Below are 17,681 nucleotides of genomic sequence, written 5' to 3'. Positions count from 1 at the left end.
TAAGGTACTAAAATATTTCTGCTGTGACTGCTACTGAAAAAGAAGAGAACGCAGGAGCAGAGGCCGTAGTGTCGCAGATTTGGGCCGACAGTGTGAGTCCGAGCTCTCCAGCTATCAGAGAAGACCAGCTCGCCCACTTGCCACCCCTTAAGCTCCAGGAGAGAAGACCTTGAGGGAAGGATGTGATGCCCAAGGGTAGAATTCCAACCAGAACACAGCAAAGCAGTCAAGATCTTGGTTCCACGGGTGAATCAGCAGATTGCTGTACTGGAGAGGACCAAAGCTGAACTGCAACTTCTTCTGTTTTTTACAGTTTTATAGATTCTAAAGCCACTAACTAAATAGGGAGAATTCATTTGTGATACTATTTAGACTATTAAGAAAACACACACTTTAAATTGGAATAATTTATTATTCTAACAAAAGTACAAAGTATGGAAAATTAGTGTATTTGAATCACTTCAGAGAGTAGAGAAAGTTTCACACTAGCAGATTTCGGCTTTTAGCACCTTTGGAAAGAAACATTCAAAGTTAAGACAAGTGGCAGGACAGGCTCCTGACTACCTTCGGTGATGATTCCTCTGACTTAGGGTGTGCAGGTCACAGGACAGTGTGGTTATTTGGTTTTTTTCTCTACATTTTGAGAGTGCCACAAAAACACACTTAAAGAGAGTGAGACAGGTGATCACTGACTAGATGGCTGGTGGTTAGAAGATGGAAGAGAAATGTTGGGACAAAAGGAGAAAGATCGCAGGCTGGACAAGGCGGTCAAATGGACAGTCCGAAGGCGCTGACAATGCAGTACATGGTCTTGTTCTCCCATCGCACAGTGCAGCTCCCTGCGGGAGGAAGGAGGCGGGTTAGGACAGAAAGCTGGGAAGAACGGGGACCTTCCGAGTCCTCACGATCACGTACTTGACCCTTGTGGCCAATAAAGAAGGCTGGCCAGTCTCTCTTCTATAAAATGTTTTAAAAGGACTCTAATAAACATGCATTCAAAGACAGGAAACATCCAAGCACATACTTCATAAAACACCACTTTGAATAATCTAGATCTCAGCAGGGTCCAGGCACTGCAGAGCCTTCAGGGAAATGCCCGTGACAAGCCTTCACGAAAGGAATGAAAACCGTACCGTCAGTAGAGCTGTCCCAGAAGCAGGAACTTGCCGTGTGCAATCCCGCTCCGTTCTTCTGCATGATTACACAAGTCACTTCGATAAAAACAGACTTTTATTAGAGAAATATACTTGGCAACACAAATTCCTTTTTGTCCACTTTCAGCATATATATATATAGATCACGTGGCTGATGTTCATGATAGAAATTCTAGGGCTAGAGTGCCTGGTCCTAGGACATCAACAGATCACCACCACAGGCTTGTTCTAAGAGCATCAGATCTGAAATGCCGGTATGTCCCTGCGTTCCCGCAGCCCCACAGGCCAGATGGGTGGTAACGTGCACAAGCCGAGTGACCTGCTCCTACCAGGAACCTCCTCTGAGCTCAGGCCACGCTGCTCTCCTGACACAGACTCGCCTCTGATCAGTATGTAAAGAACCACCACCAATATAAGCAAGAGGCAGAAATTCATTACCAATGTATTTAAACGGCTTCCCCAGCTTGGTGAGTTGGCTTAAGGTTTGCTCCACTACGTTTGTGGTCCACTGATTCACTTTGCTGTGCTGATAGGCATTGCCACCGATGGCACTTTCTATGGCCTGGAAGACAGAGCACAGCTGGTCACTGTTAGCAGGACACGCCAAACACCTTCCAGCCACTCCTGAGGTTAGTGCAGTTAGTACCACAGCCTAAGAACTGCTGAAATACAATTTGCATAAAGTGTAACCACGAGGACTCCTTTGCAAATATTCCTTTTGTTCTAACAGTGTTGTACTTCATTTGAATGCTTTATATTCATTTTTAAAAATATGTAATTAGGGCCTCCCTGGTGGCGCAGTGGTTGAGAGTCCGCCTGCCGATGCGGGGGATACGGGTTCGTGCCCCGGTCTGGGAGGATCCCATATGCCGCGGAGCGGCTGGGCCCGTGAGCCATGGCCGCTGAGCCTGTGCGTCCGGAGCCTGTGCTCCGCAACGGGAGAGGCCACAACAGTGAGAGGCCCGTGTACAGCAAAAAAAAAAAAAAAAAAAAAAAAAAAAAAAAAAAAAAAAATGTAATTATATGGGACTTCCCTGGTGGCCCAGTGGCTAACACTGTGCGCTCCAGACCTTGGTTTTGAGGAACAAAAGCTGCCTACCGTCACCCTGGGACCGTGAGCAGGCTGCTGCCCCCACCAACTGGCACAGCTCTTCCGCACCCTCTGCCGCGTCCTGCTCCCTCCCCAGCTCAGAGCTGAACCTGGGACCAGGGTAGTGATAGCTCTGGGCGTCCCCAGAGAAGTAGGGGCTGCACTTGAGCTAAACCTCCCACTCTGGCACGTCTCTCCACACATGCTTCGGAATTCACTGTTTTTCAGGGAGGGAGGAAAACCCTCCGCTAATTTTGGACCCATCCAAATGTACTACTACCCAATACTTAAGATAGCTCGAGTACAGAATTAACCTATTGCCTAGAGGCAAAAAATAGCTGTAGAGGCCGATGTGAAAGAACACCACACTGTAACTTTATGCTTCCACGGAGACTGGGACGTCTACTTGCAATGGTACTTGCTGCCTGGGAACCAAGTCAAAGACAGTGAAGAAAACAAGCGAGGCCCAAGGAGGCTTCGTGACAAGCCAACTCCATGTCTGAGTTCTAGTGAAATTCACCCATCTTGCTGCTCCGTACCATGCTCCTAAGAAATACTTTTTTTTTTTTTTTTTTTTTTTCAAAAAATGACAAGGGCTTCCCTGGTGGCACAGTGGTTAAGAATCCGCCTGCCAATGCAGGGGACACGGGTTCGAGCCCCAGTCTAGGAAGATCCCACATGCCGTGGAGAAACGAAGCCCGTGCGCCACAACTACTGAGCCTACAGCTGGTGAGCCACAACTGCTGAAGTCCGTGCGTCTACTGAACCCGTGCACCACAACTACTGAAGCCCACGTGCCTAGAGCCCGTGCTCCACAACAAAGAGAAGCCACCGCAATGAGAAGCCCGCGCACTGCAACACAGAGTAGCCCCCGCTCGCTGCAACTAGAGAAAGCCCGCACGCAACAATGAAGACCCAACACAGCCAAACATAAAAAAATTTTTTAAATGAGTAAATTTTTAAAAAAGAAAAACAATGACAAGCAAATTGTTACAGATCCTGAAAGCAAGTAGAAAATCATGTCTGATATGGAATAATACATACGGCAGAACAAAATCATTTTGCTTTTTAATGATGTTCATGAAAATAGGTTGTGGTTCTTTCTCACTCTGGCATTAGTCAATAACTTGCATTAATAATAATCTGCATTGGAGTCAATTCGAAATCACATATATAACCTCAAATGGTATCGGTAAACTTAGATCTAATAACCGTCTTTTAGCCACTGGCTTCATTATGTGCTCAGTGTACCCAGGGAGGGAAACTGACTAGGAAAACATTTCTGGCCTCCTTCCTGCCCCAGGCTGCCCCCAGGCTCAGCACTAGTCCAGCCACACACCCCTCCCTCCAATCCCTCAAACACCACGCACACTCCTTACCACAGGGCCTTTGCACTTGTCCACTGCCTGGAATATTTGTCCCCCTCTTTTCACTGAGTTAACACTCCTCCCATTTTCTCAGATTCCAGCTCTGAACTCACTAGGTGGGTTAATCCCTCAAAGCACCACATGCCGTGGCAGTTACCACACGGGGAATGCACGTTTACATTTTCCAATGTGATTATTACCATGAGTCTTTGATGCTAAAAGGTGCTGGAATCAAGCCTTAGTAACATTCAGTAATAATGCTAGTATATAAAATGTCCTGTCTCATTAAAAATATATAATTTACATAATACGGGAGAATTCTTATCTAGATATTCATTGGAATAAAAACTGTTATTTGAAATGCCAAAACACACAGGCCCAGTTGAAACAATTCCAAGACAGTATTTAAAACACATTATTTTCACTCATATAAGCCATTAATCAAACATTGAAAAAGGGAGCATTTCTCCTCTTACCTCTTTTACAATGTTGCTCACTTCATCCACAACAAAAGCAGTCTGTAAGGAAGAAAATTAGTTACGTTTGATTGATGTAAAAGATCCTTTTCCACTGCACTGATGAATGCAAATTCAGGTAATGAACATGATTTAGAAATGAAGACCTTAGAAATAATCTAACCAGGCTGTTCATTTTACTGAGGAAAACATTAAGTAGCTTTCTGAGGATCCCAGAGCTAATGAGAGGCAGTCAGGAGACTTAGGATCCATGTATACAATTTAAAGGTTTTTTGGTTTGTTTTTGTTTTAATCATGCCATGACCCAAAAGACTGACTTCACCTTAAACTAGAATTCAATCTCTCCATCCATTGCAGCTGGCCGCTAGGATCAGTACTATAGAAGTTTAATGAGTTACTTGACTTCTATATAAATTAGCTGACTCCTTCCTTGATGTAAACTTGCTAGGAGGCTTGAAACTTAAGACGTTTTGGTTTTGGGGGTTTGTTTTTAACCACTATTTGTGGTAAGATATACCATGATTTTACTATTTTCTGTTAGTATTTTCTTTCTCAATGCTGTCCTACTTCAGGACTGTACAGCTAGCTGCTGGCACAGCCATTCCCCGCCAGTGTGTCGAGGTGAGCTGGGAGGTGGGCTCTCAGCAGGAATCTAGTGCCAGGAGTTTATATAAATGGCTTTCTTTTTTCTTTCTTTTTACATATGGTACATCGGAATGGGTACAAGGTTCCCTCTGAATCCTGGGAACCTTATCTCCTGAGCTTTGCAGATGCTTTCCAGAGGGCAGCCCCAGGCCCTCAGTCCATGGGCATCCCGGTGGAATAAATGCAGAGAGTTGGGCAGGGCGTTTTCCTCCCTGCCGGGCTGCTACCGCTGTGGCCCTGTGCTAGCAATGCCCCTTTCTTCCCAGGAAGCCCACCTGCTGTACTCAGAAGTCATACTGGGAGACAAAGCCAACTCACCCAGTTAATGAAAATCTGCAGTATCCTAGATTAAATTATTTCTCGAAGTTTAAAGGATCCTTCCAAGAGACTTCAGTGATCCTAAACCATACAGGAAAGTCCCTGTGTAACTTTCCGTGTGGTTAAAATATGAAAAAGGGTGAGGGGCATTTCAATGGACTTTTCGTGGAAAGTACAGCAGCTGTACAGAATCCACTGGGCAGTTTCAGTTTCTACAGGAAACATGAACAGTGAACGGAGAGCAGAGTTATTAATACAAAGATCCAGGTGTCTCCATGAAGTCAGGGGATATGCAGAGGCTGTCAGGGGATATGCAGAGGCTGTCAGGAGTGGGGTGGGTTAGTAAACGCCCAGAGCAGGCCCACTAGAAAGAGGAGAGTCATGGTCTCGGCCTCCCAGGGCTTTATCTTGTGTAAAACACAGATCGCTCTCTTGAGCCCTTTCATTTCTCGGATATGCAGTTGAGATCTAAAATAATGAAGTCACTTGGCCGCCTCACTGGTGAGAGCCAGAATTAAGAGCGCAGAGTATTAAAATGCCAGTATTAAGGACTTCCTCTACAGTGCCATTTCCCTTCTTAAAAGTTACTCAATATTCCTGTAATACAAGCCATTTCCCAACATTATGTCAGTGCACAGTTTACAGGGAGAAGTTTTTCCTTGGCTCCCTGCTCCTGAACTATGACTTCTCCTAATTATTCACTTGATTGCTGCCAGCATTCAGACACTGATGATGACACAACCATAGACAGTCTGTGCTAGTTTGGAAATTAGATACAAACTGAAACTCAAGATCAGTCCTTAAGCCTTATATATATATTATATATAATATATATAATATATATAATATATATATAATATATATATATGTATTTCCCTCAACATTGCTGCTTAGACTAAATTTCAAAAATGGTAAAAATAACCTGTTATTTTTGACAGGCTGCATAATAAATAGGGCTCCATTTATTTGTATTTCAACAAGAATTATTTAGCGAGAAGACAAACGGGCGGCTATTCTCTAAGAGGAGCATCCATCGGCTATATTCCCTGAATGCTCGTAAGCTTGAAGGAAAGCCATGAAACGGCGCACGTCACTACAGCGAATGTCTTCTGCTTGGTAAGTAACTGTATGCGCCACCCTGCTGCTTCGTTGGGGCAGTAAGAGATGACTCTTCTCCCCCCACAAATAGGAGCTATCTTACTGTCGTCTCAAACTCAAATGAAATGGGAGTGACGGTGGCCTCGGTGGGCGCTGCGCGCAGCACCGAAGAACAGGTGTGGAAACGAAGACAAAGGCAGGTTCTCCTACTGGGCACGTCTGCTTTTTGCCCACAGCCAAAGGATCCAATCCTTGACTAAAGGGACTTGAGAGATGTGACTGTACGTGCGGGTCACTCTGCAGCCTTGCGTGTATCAGCGACACACAAGCGGCGGCCTTCAGTCTTCCCCACCCGCGGGCGGGGGTCTGCATCACGGAATAAACGGAGCGAGTGGCGGCGCTCTCTCGGGGTCGGGGGCGTGGCGGGCCGGGGAGGCGAGCGGCGCGGCGGAGGGACTCCCGGAGGCGCCGCCGGCAGAAGGCGTCCCGGGGCTGCGGAGTCCCCTCCACGCCCCGCCCCCCGAGCCCCGCCCCGGGCAGGGCGACGACGCCCTGAGCCGGCCCGGCGGTGGGTCACCGCGAAGCGCTCAGCAGGGCGTCGGTGCCGTCAGCCTGCGCCGGGGACGGCCGCTGCCTACGTCTAGACGCAGCCCGGGTGCCCGCACAAGCCCCTGGCTACCGCCGCCCACCCGCACCGGAACTCCCGGCCTCCACCCGTCCCGTCGCCGACCCAGCGATTACCTCCTCGGTAGCCTGGTAGTCTTCCATCTTTCCTTCGGCGCCTCGCCTCCGCCTCCCTGAGTAGAGCGTACTGCGCAGGCGCACTCAGGCCCCGCCCCTCGCGCCTGGCCCCGCCCTCCTCTAGGACTCCCGCCCACTCCCGCCCACTCCCGCCCACTCCCGCCCTCTCCCGCCCTGACCCCGTTGCCGGTAACGCTCCGACCAGTTCGGCGGCCGCTGGGCGTTCGACCCTTCTCCCGTGCTCCTGGGGCCGACGGTTTCCGCGGGAACCCGCCAGGGAATCCCGGCAGCTCCCTACACCTCAGCAACGAAAACAGAACAAATGGACAAAGCCAGTCCGGGAGGGGAAGAGTCGTCCGGGCCCCTCCCTCCGGTTCGTACTGCGTGGGTTAATCTGAATGTTCAAGCGAGTTTGCACGCCTAGTAACAAACTGTAAAGTGATTTCTGAACATGACGGGCTGACTGAGATATTGTTTGCAGTCCCCTTCAGGATCCAGGGTTAGGAAACTTTAGCTGTGAACGAAATCTTCCTTTGGGGAGGTAAGTTTTCCATATAAATGAGTTTTTTTTTTTTTTTCTACAGTCACCATTAAAAAAAAAAATTGGGGGGTGGAAAACATTGTAAAACGCTGCACACTTCCTGGCTGCCTTAACCAGAATGACCTAGACATACACTTAACTTGCCTACAAGGGTCTTTATAAAAATTAGTAATGGCGTTGGGCACTGGTACGGCTCTCTCCAAGAAGGGCCGAGGTATATGTACCTGCTTGCTTGCATGTGATCTGAGGCTAAAACCTTTGACTTTGGGGGCTACTTTTTCTGTTGTTTTTACCACACCCTCAAAGTCAATCTGTCACTTCTTGCCTCTCCAAAGACCAGTAGCTAAAACCCACTTCCCATCCTCCCAGGAAGGGCTGACCACAGGACCCTGAGACTTGGTAGAATTAAGCTGCAGAGCCCACATTCAGTTCATCTGCAACCCTTGTTTCTGTGCTATAGAATCTGAGTTCCATGCTGGCAGAATCCGTTTTATTCACTAATGTGTCCCCTGCCCCTTCCATTGTACCTGGCACATGGTAGGTGCACAATTAAAATTTATTGAATGAATGATTTCCCTACACATTAGTTTTGCCTCATACCCAGTTACAGAGAACTGGGAGTGGAGGAAGAGGCAATCGCCTGCCTCCTGGGAAAGGGGGAGGGGGAGAGGGTGAAAGACACAAGGCTGCTCTGCCCTGGACACCTGGCTTGAGCAAGGGGACCTGCTGGGTGGGAATCGGCTGCCCTCTCACACCTGGTTTCTGCTTCTCAGATTCTGAACTCTACCTTTTGAGCTTTGTTCCCTTCCTGTTATCTGGTTTCGACTCACCTGTTCCAGGGTTTCAGCCTCAAGCCTCAGTCTACATGGGATTCTAAGTCTGGCATTTCTTTGTTTTGTCTTCCTCACATTCCCAGCTTCACCTAAGATCCCAAGATCCCTTATCACGTGTCCTTCTCCATCACTGGACCCCAGTTCCAGCCCCTCAGCAGCACCACAGTCCTGAGCCAATCAGGGGCCTTTTCACCCTCTTCTAATTTTCTTCTGCTCTCCTAGGGTGGCCCCGGAGGCCCACTAGCTAAGTGTGTTAGAATTACGTGCAAAGCAAGAGGGAACAATTCTGAGTGAGGTTTGGGACATCTTTTCTAAATTGTTCCATAGCCTTTTAAGAATTTCCTAATTCAAATGAGTGTCCTGAATGGCTGCTGGGATAGTACATTCGTAATGCTTAGATCTTAAGTTATACTGTGACTGAAAATCACCAGCGTGTGCATAAATCAACGGAAAACATGTAAATGTGAATTTTAAAAAATTTTACATGACTTCAGCTTATCTGCATTGGGTACCACTCTCCAATTTTAACTATCAATAGAACATTCAGTAAATGATCATAATGCATGCCATAGTTATATTGCGTCTGCCCCAGAAATGGATAAGTTGGTCTGTTTATCTTCAGAACCAGTTGTTCACTTATTCAACACACATGACAGCGAGCACTCGCTTTGCCGCAGCCTCTGAGCTGGAGTGGAAGCTACAGAGTTGACGAGGATACGGCCTTGACGGAAACGCTTGAAACACTTATTTCTGTCAGTGGGAGGATTTGAACTCTCTAGGCTCAGTGATGTTGTAGTGATTGGAAAAATGCAGCGCAGGGGTTGTATTCTGCCCAACGGATGCACACTCTGCAGGGCTAAGGAACTGAAAATCACTATGGCATTTGGCAGTTGACTAGCTGCCATTCCAGCACCCCGACTCTGCCAAGAATGAATGTCCATTAGACGTCCTGGGGTATAAACACACTGACTCAGAGCTGCTCATGAATCTCCTGTATTTAGCCATATTTTATAATAGTGTTTATTTATTTTTACTTGTTGACAGTTTGCTTTATTTACTTATTTATTTTTGGCTGTGCTGGGTCTTCGTTTCTGTGCGAGGGCTTTCTCTAGTTGCGGCAAGCGGGGGCCACTATTCATCGCGGTGCGCGGGCCTCTCACTGTCGCGGCCTCTCCCGTTGCGGAGCACGGGCTCCAGACGCGCAGGCTCAGTAATTGTGGCTCACCGGCCCAGTTGCTCCGCGGCATGTGGGATCTTCCCAGACCAGGGCTCAAACCCGTGTCCCCTGCATTGGCAGGCAGATTCTCAACCACTGCGCCACCAGGGAAGCCCTAGCCATATTTTAGAATAACGTTTAGGTTTCTGTGCAGCGAGTAAGTGGAGTGGATCCTGGATTTGCTTTTCAGTTTTGGGGGCTTAGCCATAAGTTGGCAGATGTTGTGTGCTTTCTTTCTTTGAGTCGAGTCTCTTAAATACACTCTTTAGAAATAAGGACTGTTGTTGTCAATGCCTTATTTAGCAAGCGTGGGCCAAATAATCACAGCCCTGTCACCTCGACAGATAACATCCACAGCCACAGTTGGGTCTCCCAGTGCGGTCTATGCTCTGCAGCCGTTTGCCATCGAAGTCCAATCCTGGGGATGTTCGAGTTTTCCTTCCTTTCCCTGTGCTTAGGAGTGTTGCTGAGATGTACCGTGGAGTCATGCTAAGTCACTAGTGATGAGGAGGAGGAAGATGCTGATGCTGATGATGGCAATTGCAAAACACTCAAGTGTGAGGAATGTAACGTTGTAATGGGGAAGAAAATAAACTTGTGGCTGACACAGATCTAAAGTGAGAGTCCTGCGCTGAGAAGTTACGTGCCAACGAGATTGGCTAAGAAATGCCTATATTTAGGTCTGCTGTCAGCTGGGAAGCACGGGCACAGTGGGACTGAAATACCTCTGCACCAACTGGAAGTGGCTGTTGCTCTGAACCCCTTGGTTCCCTCTTCCTTCCAGTCCTGCCCACCCCTGCCCCTTCCCTGGGACCTCATCCCAAGATCCAACAACTAAAGGATAATTCGGGGCATAGCAGGGCCACCAGCAGGCATTTCTTCTGACCCATCATTTCATGCTGTGGTAGTTATTAAATAGTTTATCAGTTCTGTGTATATGAAACACACACACACTGCATCAGTCCGCACAGGCTAGGTTAGCTGAAGAAACCAATGACCCTAGACGCTTGGCGGTTGACAACAACAAATGTGTATTTGCCGCTCACGCTACACGACCATCAGGGGTCTGCTGTGGCTCTGCCCAGTGTGTTCCCCACGCATCGGCTGGTACCAGGCTGATGGAGCAGGCTGACTCCAAAGTCAGTGAGGGAGAGGGAACGGGGAGGGGACAGTGGCCCCAGTGCTGGCTGGAAGGTGCTGCTCATAAATGCGCATACTTCGTCGTCCAGAGCAAGTCTCTCGGCTGACCTGGGTTTATAGGGCAGGCACACTTATGGGAGAAGAATGCTACAACCTGCCACACACAGCATTCTGAAGGCTTCCCTTGGTGATTTATTGATGTCATGTTCACGCTCTCTTTGCCTCACTCCCGCCCATTCCTCAACCTGACCACTCTCCCCTTCCACTGCTACTCTGGTCTAATCCCCAGGCCAGCCCTGTGTCACCTCACTTCAGTTTCAGATGTGATCTATTTCTACCCATTCAGTTTCAACACCCAGGTACACTCTATCTTTGCCAGCTCTCCCCTGCTGTCCACTGTAGCCTGAGGCCTTAGGTCAGTGGTCTCCAAACTTCTATAATCGTGCCCATCTAGCATGAATAATTTTTGAGCGGGTAACTCAAAAGTATGTTTATTTCAACTGTGATATGTTAAACTACAAATCCATTTATTTAATATTAATAAGGTTTAAGTTTTATCTTTTTGAAAACTAAATATAAAAAGAAGCTCTAATGTTTTCTTAGTATATCCTACTGTTAGGGGCTGAATCGTGTCTCTCCCCAGATTCATATGTTGAAGCCCTAACCCCAAGTGCTTCGAATGTGACCTTCTATATTTGGAAATAGGTGTATTTAGAGACCTATTTAGGGTCTTAAAATAGGTAATTAGGTTAAAATGAGGTCCTTAGGGTGGACCTAATCCAATACGACTGATGTCCTTATAAGAAGGGAATAGGACACAGAAAGGGACAGAGAAATCAAGTGAAGACATAGAGATAAGATAGCCATCAACAGGCCAAGGAGCAAGGCCTCCAGAGAAAACCAATCCTGGAAATACCTTGATCTTGAACTTCTAGACTCCAGAATTGTGAGAAAATAAATTTCTGTGGTTTAAGCCACACAGTCTGTGGTATTTGTTGCAGCAGCCTTAGCAAAATAATACACCTACTTTGGAAATAATTAGTCTAGGATACCCTCATTCTAAAAACATTTTCTTCCAAATACTCCTAAATGGATTCACTTACTATCTTATGCTGCAAGATAGTAATACTACTACTAAAGAAACAGCAGTTATTATTTATTAAGGATCTTCTTAGGCCATGGGTCCTAGACCATGATCACAGCCTGACGTAGTAGGTGCACAATAAATATTTGTGAATGAGTTGAATGAACTGTAATCTTAAGAGAGAAGACTGTGACCCTCCCCAGGAAACAAGCTCAGAGAGGCCAAGTGGTTTGCTCAAGGTGACTCAGGTCTGTCTCACCCCAAAGCCGGCCCTCTTCATTCACTCTTCCCTCTTGTCATGTTAATCCTCCCGCCCCACCCCTGCTCCTCACCTGATGGGATTTCCCATCTCAGGTCGGCATCCTCAGGCCACAGAAGAATGAGATCTCACAACCTAAGAGCCGAAGGGATGATCAAAGTGAATCTCACTTACAGCTGAGGAAGCCGAGGCCCAGGTGTATTTGGAGAGATCTAGTGATTCCCAAGGCCACACAGCATACCTTAATCTTGGTCATCAGCTGACTCGCCTGAATCATAGTCTCTCAATTAGAGTTTTTACTAGTTCACCCTCGAGAGCGAGTCTGAGATCCTCAAAAGAGACCGTTAAGGGGGAAAAAAAGACAAGTCCACAGAGAGGGAGAAGATATCTGTGATATAAATATCTGACAAAGGACTCATATCCTGAATATGTAAAGAACTTCTACAAATCAATAACAGAAAGATAACCCAATAGCAAAACAGGCAAAAGACATGAACAGGTCCTACATCAAAGCAGATATCCAAATGATCAATAAACATATAAAAAGATGCCAAATTGCTCAGCTATTCTATACATCAGGGAAATGAAAATTGAAACCATAACGGGACACCACTATACACCCACCAGAAGGGATAAAATAAGGAAGGCAGACAACATCCAGTGTTTGGGAGGATGTGGAGCCCCCGGAACCTGTTGCCAGTAGAGGATATCAATTAGTTCGACAGCTTTGGAAGAGACTGTGTGGCGGCACTTGCTAAGGTTGAACATACACCTCACCTGTGACTAGCAATTCCACTCCCGGACACATAACCAGCAGACAGGTATGCAAATAGTCACCCAAGCGTTTGTAGCAACACTATTCATAACAGCCCCAAATCATAAATAGCACAAATGTCCATCAACAGTACAATAAACAAATGTTTTAATCTGTTCATACAATGAAATACAACACCGCAATGAGAATGAACAAACTATAACTACATGCAATAGTATGAATCTCATAAACACGCTGAGCAACAGAAGCCAGGCCAAAAAATTGTTAATATCGTATGATTCCATTTACACAAAGTGCAAAATCGGGAGGACTAATGAATGATGTTAAAGGTCAGGATAATCGTTACCTTTGCGGGGGAAAGGCGTAACTGGAAGCCCATGAGGGGCTCCCAAGATGCTGTTTAAGTTTTGTTTCTTGATAGGGATGTGTTCACTTTGGGAGAATTTATCAAGCTGTGCTTATGATTTGTATCATATTCCATACGTACGCTATACTTCAGTGAAATTTACCTCCCCAAAGTCCGTGACAGTCTTGTTATAAATCAACTCTTGAGTTAACAGCTGTCTTTGAGATGTCATTACATTAGTCATTTACACTTGAGCTCAATGGAGAAACGCCTTGCAAACGTGGGAACGTTTGACTAGTTGAAGCCTCTAGTCTCTCTGGGGGTTTCTTTGGTCGGGGTGAAACATTGCAGTAGCATCAGCGTGGTCTTTCCTCCACCAAAAAACATACACTGTTGGCGTACAGGAGCGCCTGGGTGTGGTTTCAGGTGGCTTTGCCCCGGGGTCCTTGGCGAACGGGTGTTAGTAGCCACAGAGGCACTCAGGGCCCGCCTGCCCGGCAGGAAGGAAAGAGAAATACGTCAGTTGTTCTAGCACGAAGAAAAATTGACTTCCTTCTCCAGAACGAGCTCCCCTGGTCTCCTCTCTTGAAGCTGAGGCAAAGGTAGGCTGAGCACCTGCGTCCAGCCCTTCGGGCAACTTGTTTTAAGGGTGGGGTGGACAGAGATTACAGTTTATATAACTTCTCTTAAACTAATGGCTTTGAAAATGTAGGAAATAAAAGCAATGATATATCAGACAAAGGATAACTTGTAATTTTATTGGATAGCATACATTTTAAATGTAGGATAAGAATGATTTAAATGGAAAGGAGGAATACTTTAGAGTTAGTTAAAAAACTAAACCAAACTAAACCAAAGAACACTATCCGAAAGCTATATGGTGTGAATTTTTTCTGAGGGGGTAGAGAGTGTTGTTTGATTTCCTTTTTGGTTTGTAAATTCTTATACATACAGTTTATTATTGTTTGGCTCTGAATCTACTTCACAGATTCCAATTTTTGATCCCCCATAATCTTTAGTTTGGAGGTGGAACATAAATGTAATTTTTAAATTAAGAAAATTAAGTTAGCCGGGGTCTAATTTAAATGTCTTGCAATTCAGCCTCCTTAACCCCCAAACAGAATTTCTTGACAAGAGGAGAGATTATGAGAAGAAAATGCATGTTAGATATTAAGTATCTACTGAGAAGTTAGAATTGATGTAGAAAAAGATTATTTAGCCAAGATAGTAGAAGATTCTATGTTCTTAACTTTCCTGTCTAAACAAAGCATAGACTTTGGAGTTAAACAGACCCAGATTAGAGTGTGACTTTAGGTAAATTACTTAATTGCTGCAAGCCTCACTCTCCTCGTCTGTAAAATGGGTGTCCTTACATCATAAGGTTGCAACAAGGACTGAGATTGTGTGTGTAGGGAACTTGTCAAACTGTCTGGTCCAGAGTAAGTGCCAAATGTCAATAAACAGTAGCGGTTGGTACAAAAAAAGTATAGCAATAATTATGAGTAGTACCTCCTGTATATAACAATATGATAATATTAATTCTCATCTTTTTACCTTTCCATGAGAAAAGGTCAAGTTTAAGCCTGAAATATCATGGATTTCTCTTTCAGTGTTTAACTTTGATTCTAAAAAGGCATTTGGAGTTTTTTTTTTTTTTTTTTTGGTGGCAAGATGTCTGTGAATGAGAAAGAATAGACTCCACAGTGAATGGCAGGAGCCTTCCAGAAGGGGCACCCTTTCCGCCTCCTCCTGTCTCTTGTAAGTGTCAAGTTTTCTAGGCTTAAACCCACAAACACACAGCGTCATATATTAAGGACAGAGTTTTGAGGGACCTGAAGCTTATATGATGTCTGGAGACTTTAAGAAAACAAATACAAGATCAGGAATGGCAAATGAAGGGGCCAGAAGCCCAAGGTCACGGGCTTCCTGGAAAATCCACCTCTGGTTCAGTGACCAGAGAGACAAAGAATTTTAAAAGGCTTGTCTCTATTTCCATGTCACACTTCCCGAGAGACACACAGGCGAGTTGTCTCACCTTTGCAAAAAGGAGTCCATCAAGCCTGTGAGTATGAGGCCAGCTTGAGCTGGAACCACAGACACAAGAGCCGCCTTGCGTTCAGCTCCTTCCTTAGGAGGGCGGACTAGTGGTCCTTGCGGCTGTTCCAGGCGTCCATAAGGAAAGTCCACGTGCAAAAAAGAGATGACATTTTCAGGTGAAGCTGCAAGGTCTGCATAGTCACTCAACTTTCCCCCTGCATTCGAGGCAGAAAGTATTGTGGCTGCCTTCGGAAAAAACTGCAGCTTCTCAAGGAAACAGCTGTGGTAAAACACAGCAGCGGAGGGTGCAGTCTGTGAAGCGACGGGGGCTGTGAGCCTTGCTGGGCTGTGACTTTCAGCCTTGGGCACGGTCTCTAGTTTGCCTTGAAAGTCTTGGTGGCGATGACCGTCTTGTTCACACGCAGGCATGTCAGGCGTGTCGCGTGATCCGCCGCATTTCCCCTCCATCACAGGCAGGGGGTGGTGCTTGCGTTCCTTTGATGTGATGACCAGCTGCTCAGAGATGATAGATATTTAGATGAAAGGACGTGGGGACGGCCTGCAGATAAAGAGCGTTTCCTTTCCTGTCCTCCTTTTCTCTTCTCGCCCTCAGTTTCACGTTTCTTGTACTTTTCCCCCTCGTCAGATCTAAAAAGCCGAAGTCAATCTTGGCTGTTAGGCTGAGGAAAGAAAGCAAGCGTGGTTTCAAAACTCACACGTGTTTAGCGACTTCCCTGGAGGTCCAGTGGTTAAGACTCCGTGCTTCCACTGCAGGGGACGCGGGTTCGATCCCTGGTCGGGGAACTGAGATCCCGCAAGCTGCTCGGCCAAAAAATTTTTAAAAACACACACGTTTGGATGTTCCTTTCCCCTGGCAAAAGGGGGTCCCACACGCTTCTCCCCTGGGACTCTTTCCGTGCCCCCTCCCCTGCCCCCCAGCCGTTTCTGCTCTCTCCATATGCAGTGAATCACGCCTTCCTCTGAGCATCCTCCTCTGTAGATCCTTATGTGTCTATACTCATCCTACCATGTCGTAACTTGTTTGTTCGCATGTCCATTTTCTGGCTGGAGTGTGAGCTTTTTGAACGCAGAGCCTGGCTCCTACTTATTTTATATCCTCAATCCCTGGCACATGCCTGGCACACACAAGGCCCAATGAAATCAGCGCTGTGAATCAATGCACTAATCACCACGACCAAACTGCGTTTCTCTGGATGCAAAGTTCCACTGGGACACAGCATGACTGGCTACCGACAAGATGGAAGTACACGGACTGAAGCACTGTGCTGGGCTCAGGAGGGGCCCCTGCTGTCCCAGTCCCTCTCGGTCCCAGAGAAATGGCTTGAGTCCTGCTTTGGGGCCCTCTTGACGGGGAAGATGGGAGCAGAGAGGACGAGTTCTGGGTGCTGCTTGCTTTGTTCCAGCTCTGGCTCTAGGGCTGTACCCAGATGATTCCAGAATTGGGGTTTGACCCCAGGTTGTCCGACACCCAAACCCATGCTGAGATGGGATGGTTTGCTGTGCAGTGCTTCTCCAAGTGGCTCTGGGAGACTTGTTCCTTCAAAGGGGTGCTTTGGTGTAGGTTTTATTTATTTTTTAATTGGTAGATAAAATTAGACTGGTAGATGGGATACTGTAAAACAAAGGCAGTCACCGTTTCAAGTTTACAAAAATGCAATTGAGAAAGGAGGTTGGGGGCTAGACTCAGCTCCATGTGGGTGAGGACAGAGCCCGATTCCAGTTCTTGAGACAAAAACACAATTTAAGAATTTGTTGGGTCCGTGAGAGAGTGACTAAATATCATCATAGAAAAACCGGATCTGGGAGATTTCATTATTCAAGCTATGAGATTGAAAATTTCTGCATGAGATCATTAAAATAAAATACTTTTTAGTATGCTTCTCAAGTCTGACATGACTCAGATTTCCTGATGCTCTCCAGATTTCTGGAGCCTGGAGCTTTCTGAGGTGAGTGTTGCTCGCTCACCTGACTATCCTCCCTTCCGGCTCTACTCGAACTCACGCTTCCTGCTTTGGCAAGCAAACCCGCATGTTACAATATTCACTGGGTTTCTCAACCCCAGCGAAACATTAAGGACCTGTTTGCTGGGTGATGAGGGGTCACTAAAAACCCATGTCACCACTAGAAGGGCACTTGAATCAGACAGAAAGAAGTCCGAGTCATGATAGAGAAATACACAAAGGAAAAGGGTCATAATGAAGAAGCAATTAACTGTGCTTGTAAATAAGGAGAAAGTTCCTGAATTAGTTAGCAATTAATCTGGACCTTGAAAGATTAATAATAATAATGATGATGATGGTACTATTTCTACTACCACAGTTAACATTTGTCAGCGGCTTATTATGTGCTCACCACTGTGATCTAAGTACTTTATGGGTATCAACACATTTAATCCTCAAAGTAACTCTAAGGGGGTTTCCCTGGTGGCGCAGTGGTTGAGAGTCTGCCTGCCGATGCAGGGGACACGGGTTCATGCCCCGGTCCGGGAAGATCCCACATGCCGCAGAGCGGCTGGGCCCGTGAGCCATGGCTGCTGAGCC

The 17,681-nt window shown here is 46.4% G+C and overlaps 2 protein-coding genes across 6 annotated transcripts in view; one reads left to right on the top strand and one right to left on the bottom strand.

Moving 5' to 3' along the window:
* Positions 1 to 392: 392 nt before the first annotated feature.
* DYNLT1 (dynein light chain Tctex-type 1) lies at positions 393 to 6,976 on the bottom strand (the record flags this gene model as incomplete). 3 transcript variants are annotated; one of them, XM_082634209.1, is made up of 5 exons in its annotated part: positions 6,890 to 6,969; positions 4,088 to 4,129; positions 1,593 to 1,716; positions 1,134 to 1,211; positions 393 to 839 (listed from the first exon to the last, which is right to left on the bottom strand). In XM_082634209.1, exons 1-5 carry the CDS (start codon positions 6,914 to 6,916, stop codon positions 769 to 771), a joined length of 342 nt encoding a protein of 113 aa, XP_082490335.1. In that variant the 5' UTR covers positions 6,917 to 6,969. The 3 variants fall into 3 exon arrangements, with proteins under 3 accessions (XP_082490335.1, XP_082490336.1, XP_082490337.1); XM_082634210.1 differs by lacking the exon at positions 4,088 to 4,129 and having other exon boundaries at positions 6,890 to 6,972; XM_082634211.1 differs by lacking the exon at positions 393 to 839 and having other exon boundaries at positions 1,136 to 1,191; positions 6,890 to 6,976.
* Positions 6,977 to 7,070: 94 nt separating this feature from the next.
* SYTL3 (synaptotagmin like 3) overlaps positions 7,071 to 17,681 on the top strand; it is a 95,422-nt gene continuing 84,811 nt past the window's right edge. For 2 of the 3 annotated variants that reach the window (XM_082634194.1, XM_082634191.1), the window contains exon 1: positions 7,071 to 7,430. The gene's annotated coding sequence lies outside the window, so the exon portion shown is untranslated. Of the gene's footprint in view, positions 7,431 to 13,662; positions 13,686 to 17,681 lie in introns of those variants that run through there. The other variant, XM_082634193.1, reaches the window with a different exon arrangement.

This window comes from Mesoplodon mirus (assembly GCF_964341445.2).
Source record: "Mesoplodon mirus genome assembly, chromosome: 10".
In the NCBI taxonomy this organism is placed as follows: domain Eukaryota; kingdom Metazoa; phylum Chordata; class Mammalia; order Artiodactyla; family Ziphiidae; genus Mesoplodon; species Mesoplodon mirus.
The sequence above is the reverse complement of the archived record's forward strand: the minus strand, read 5'-3'. Positions and strand labels throughout refer to the sequence as shown.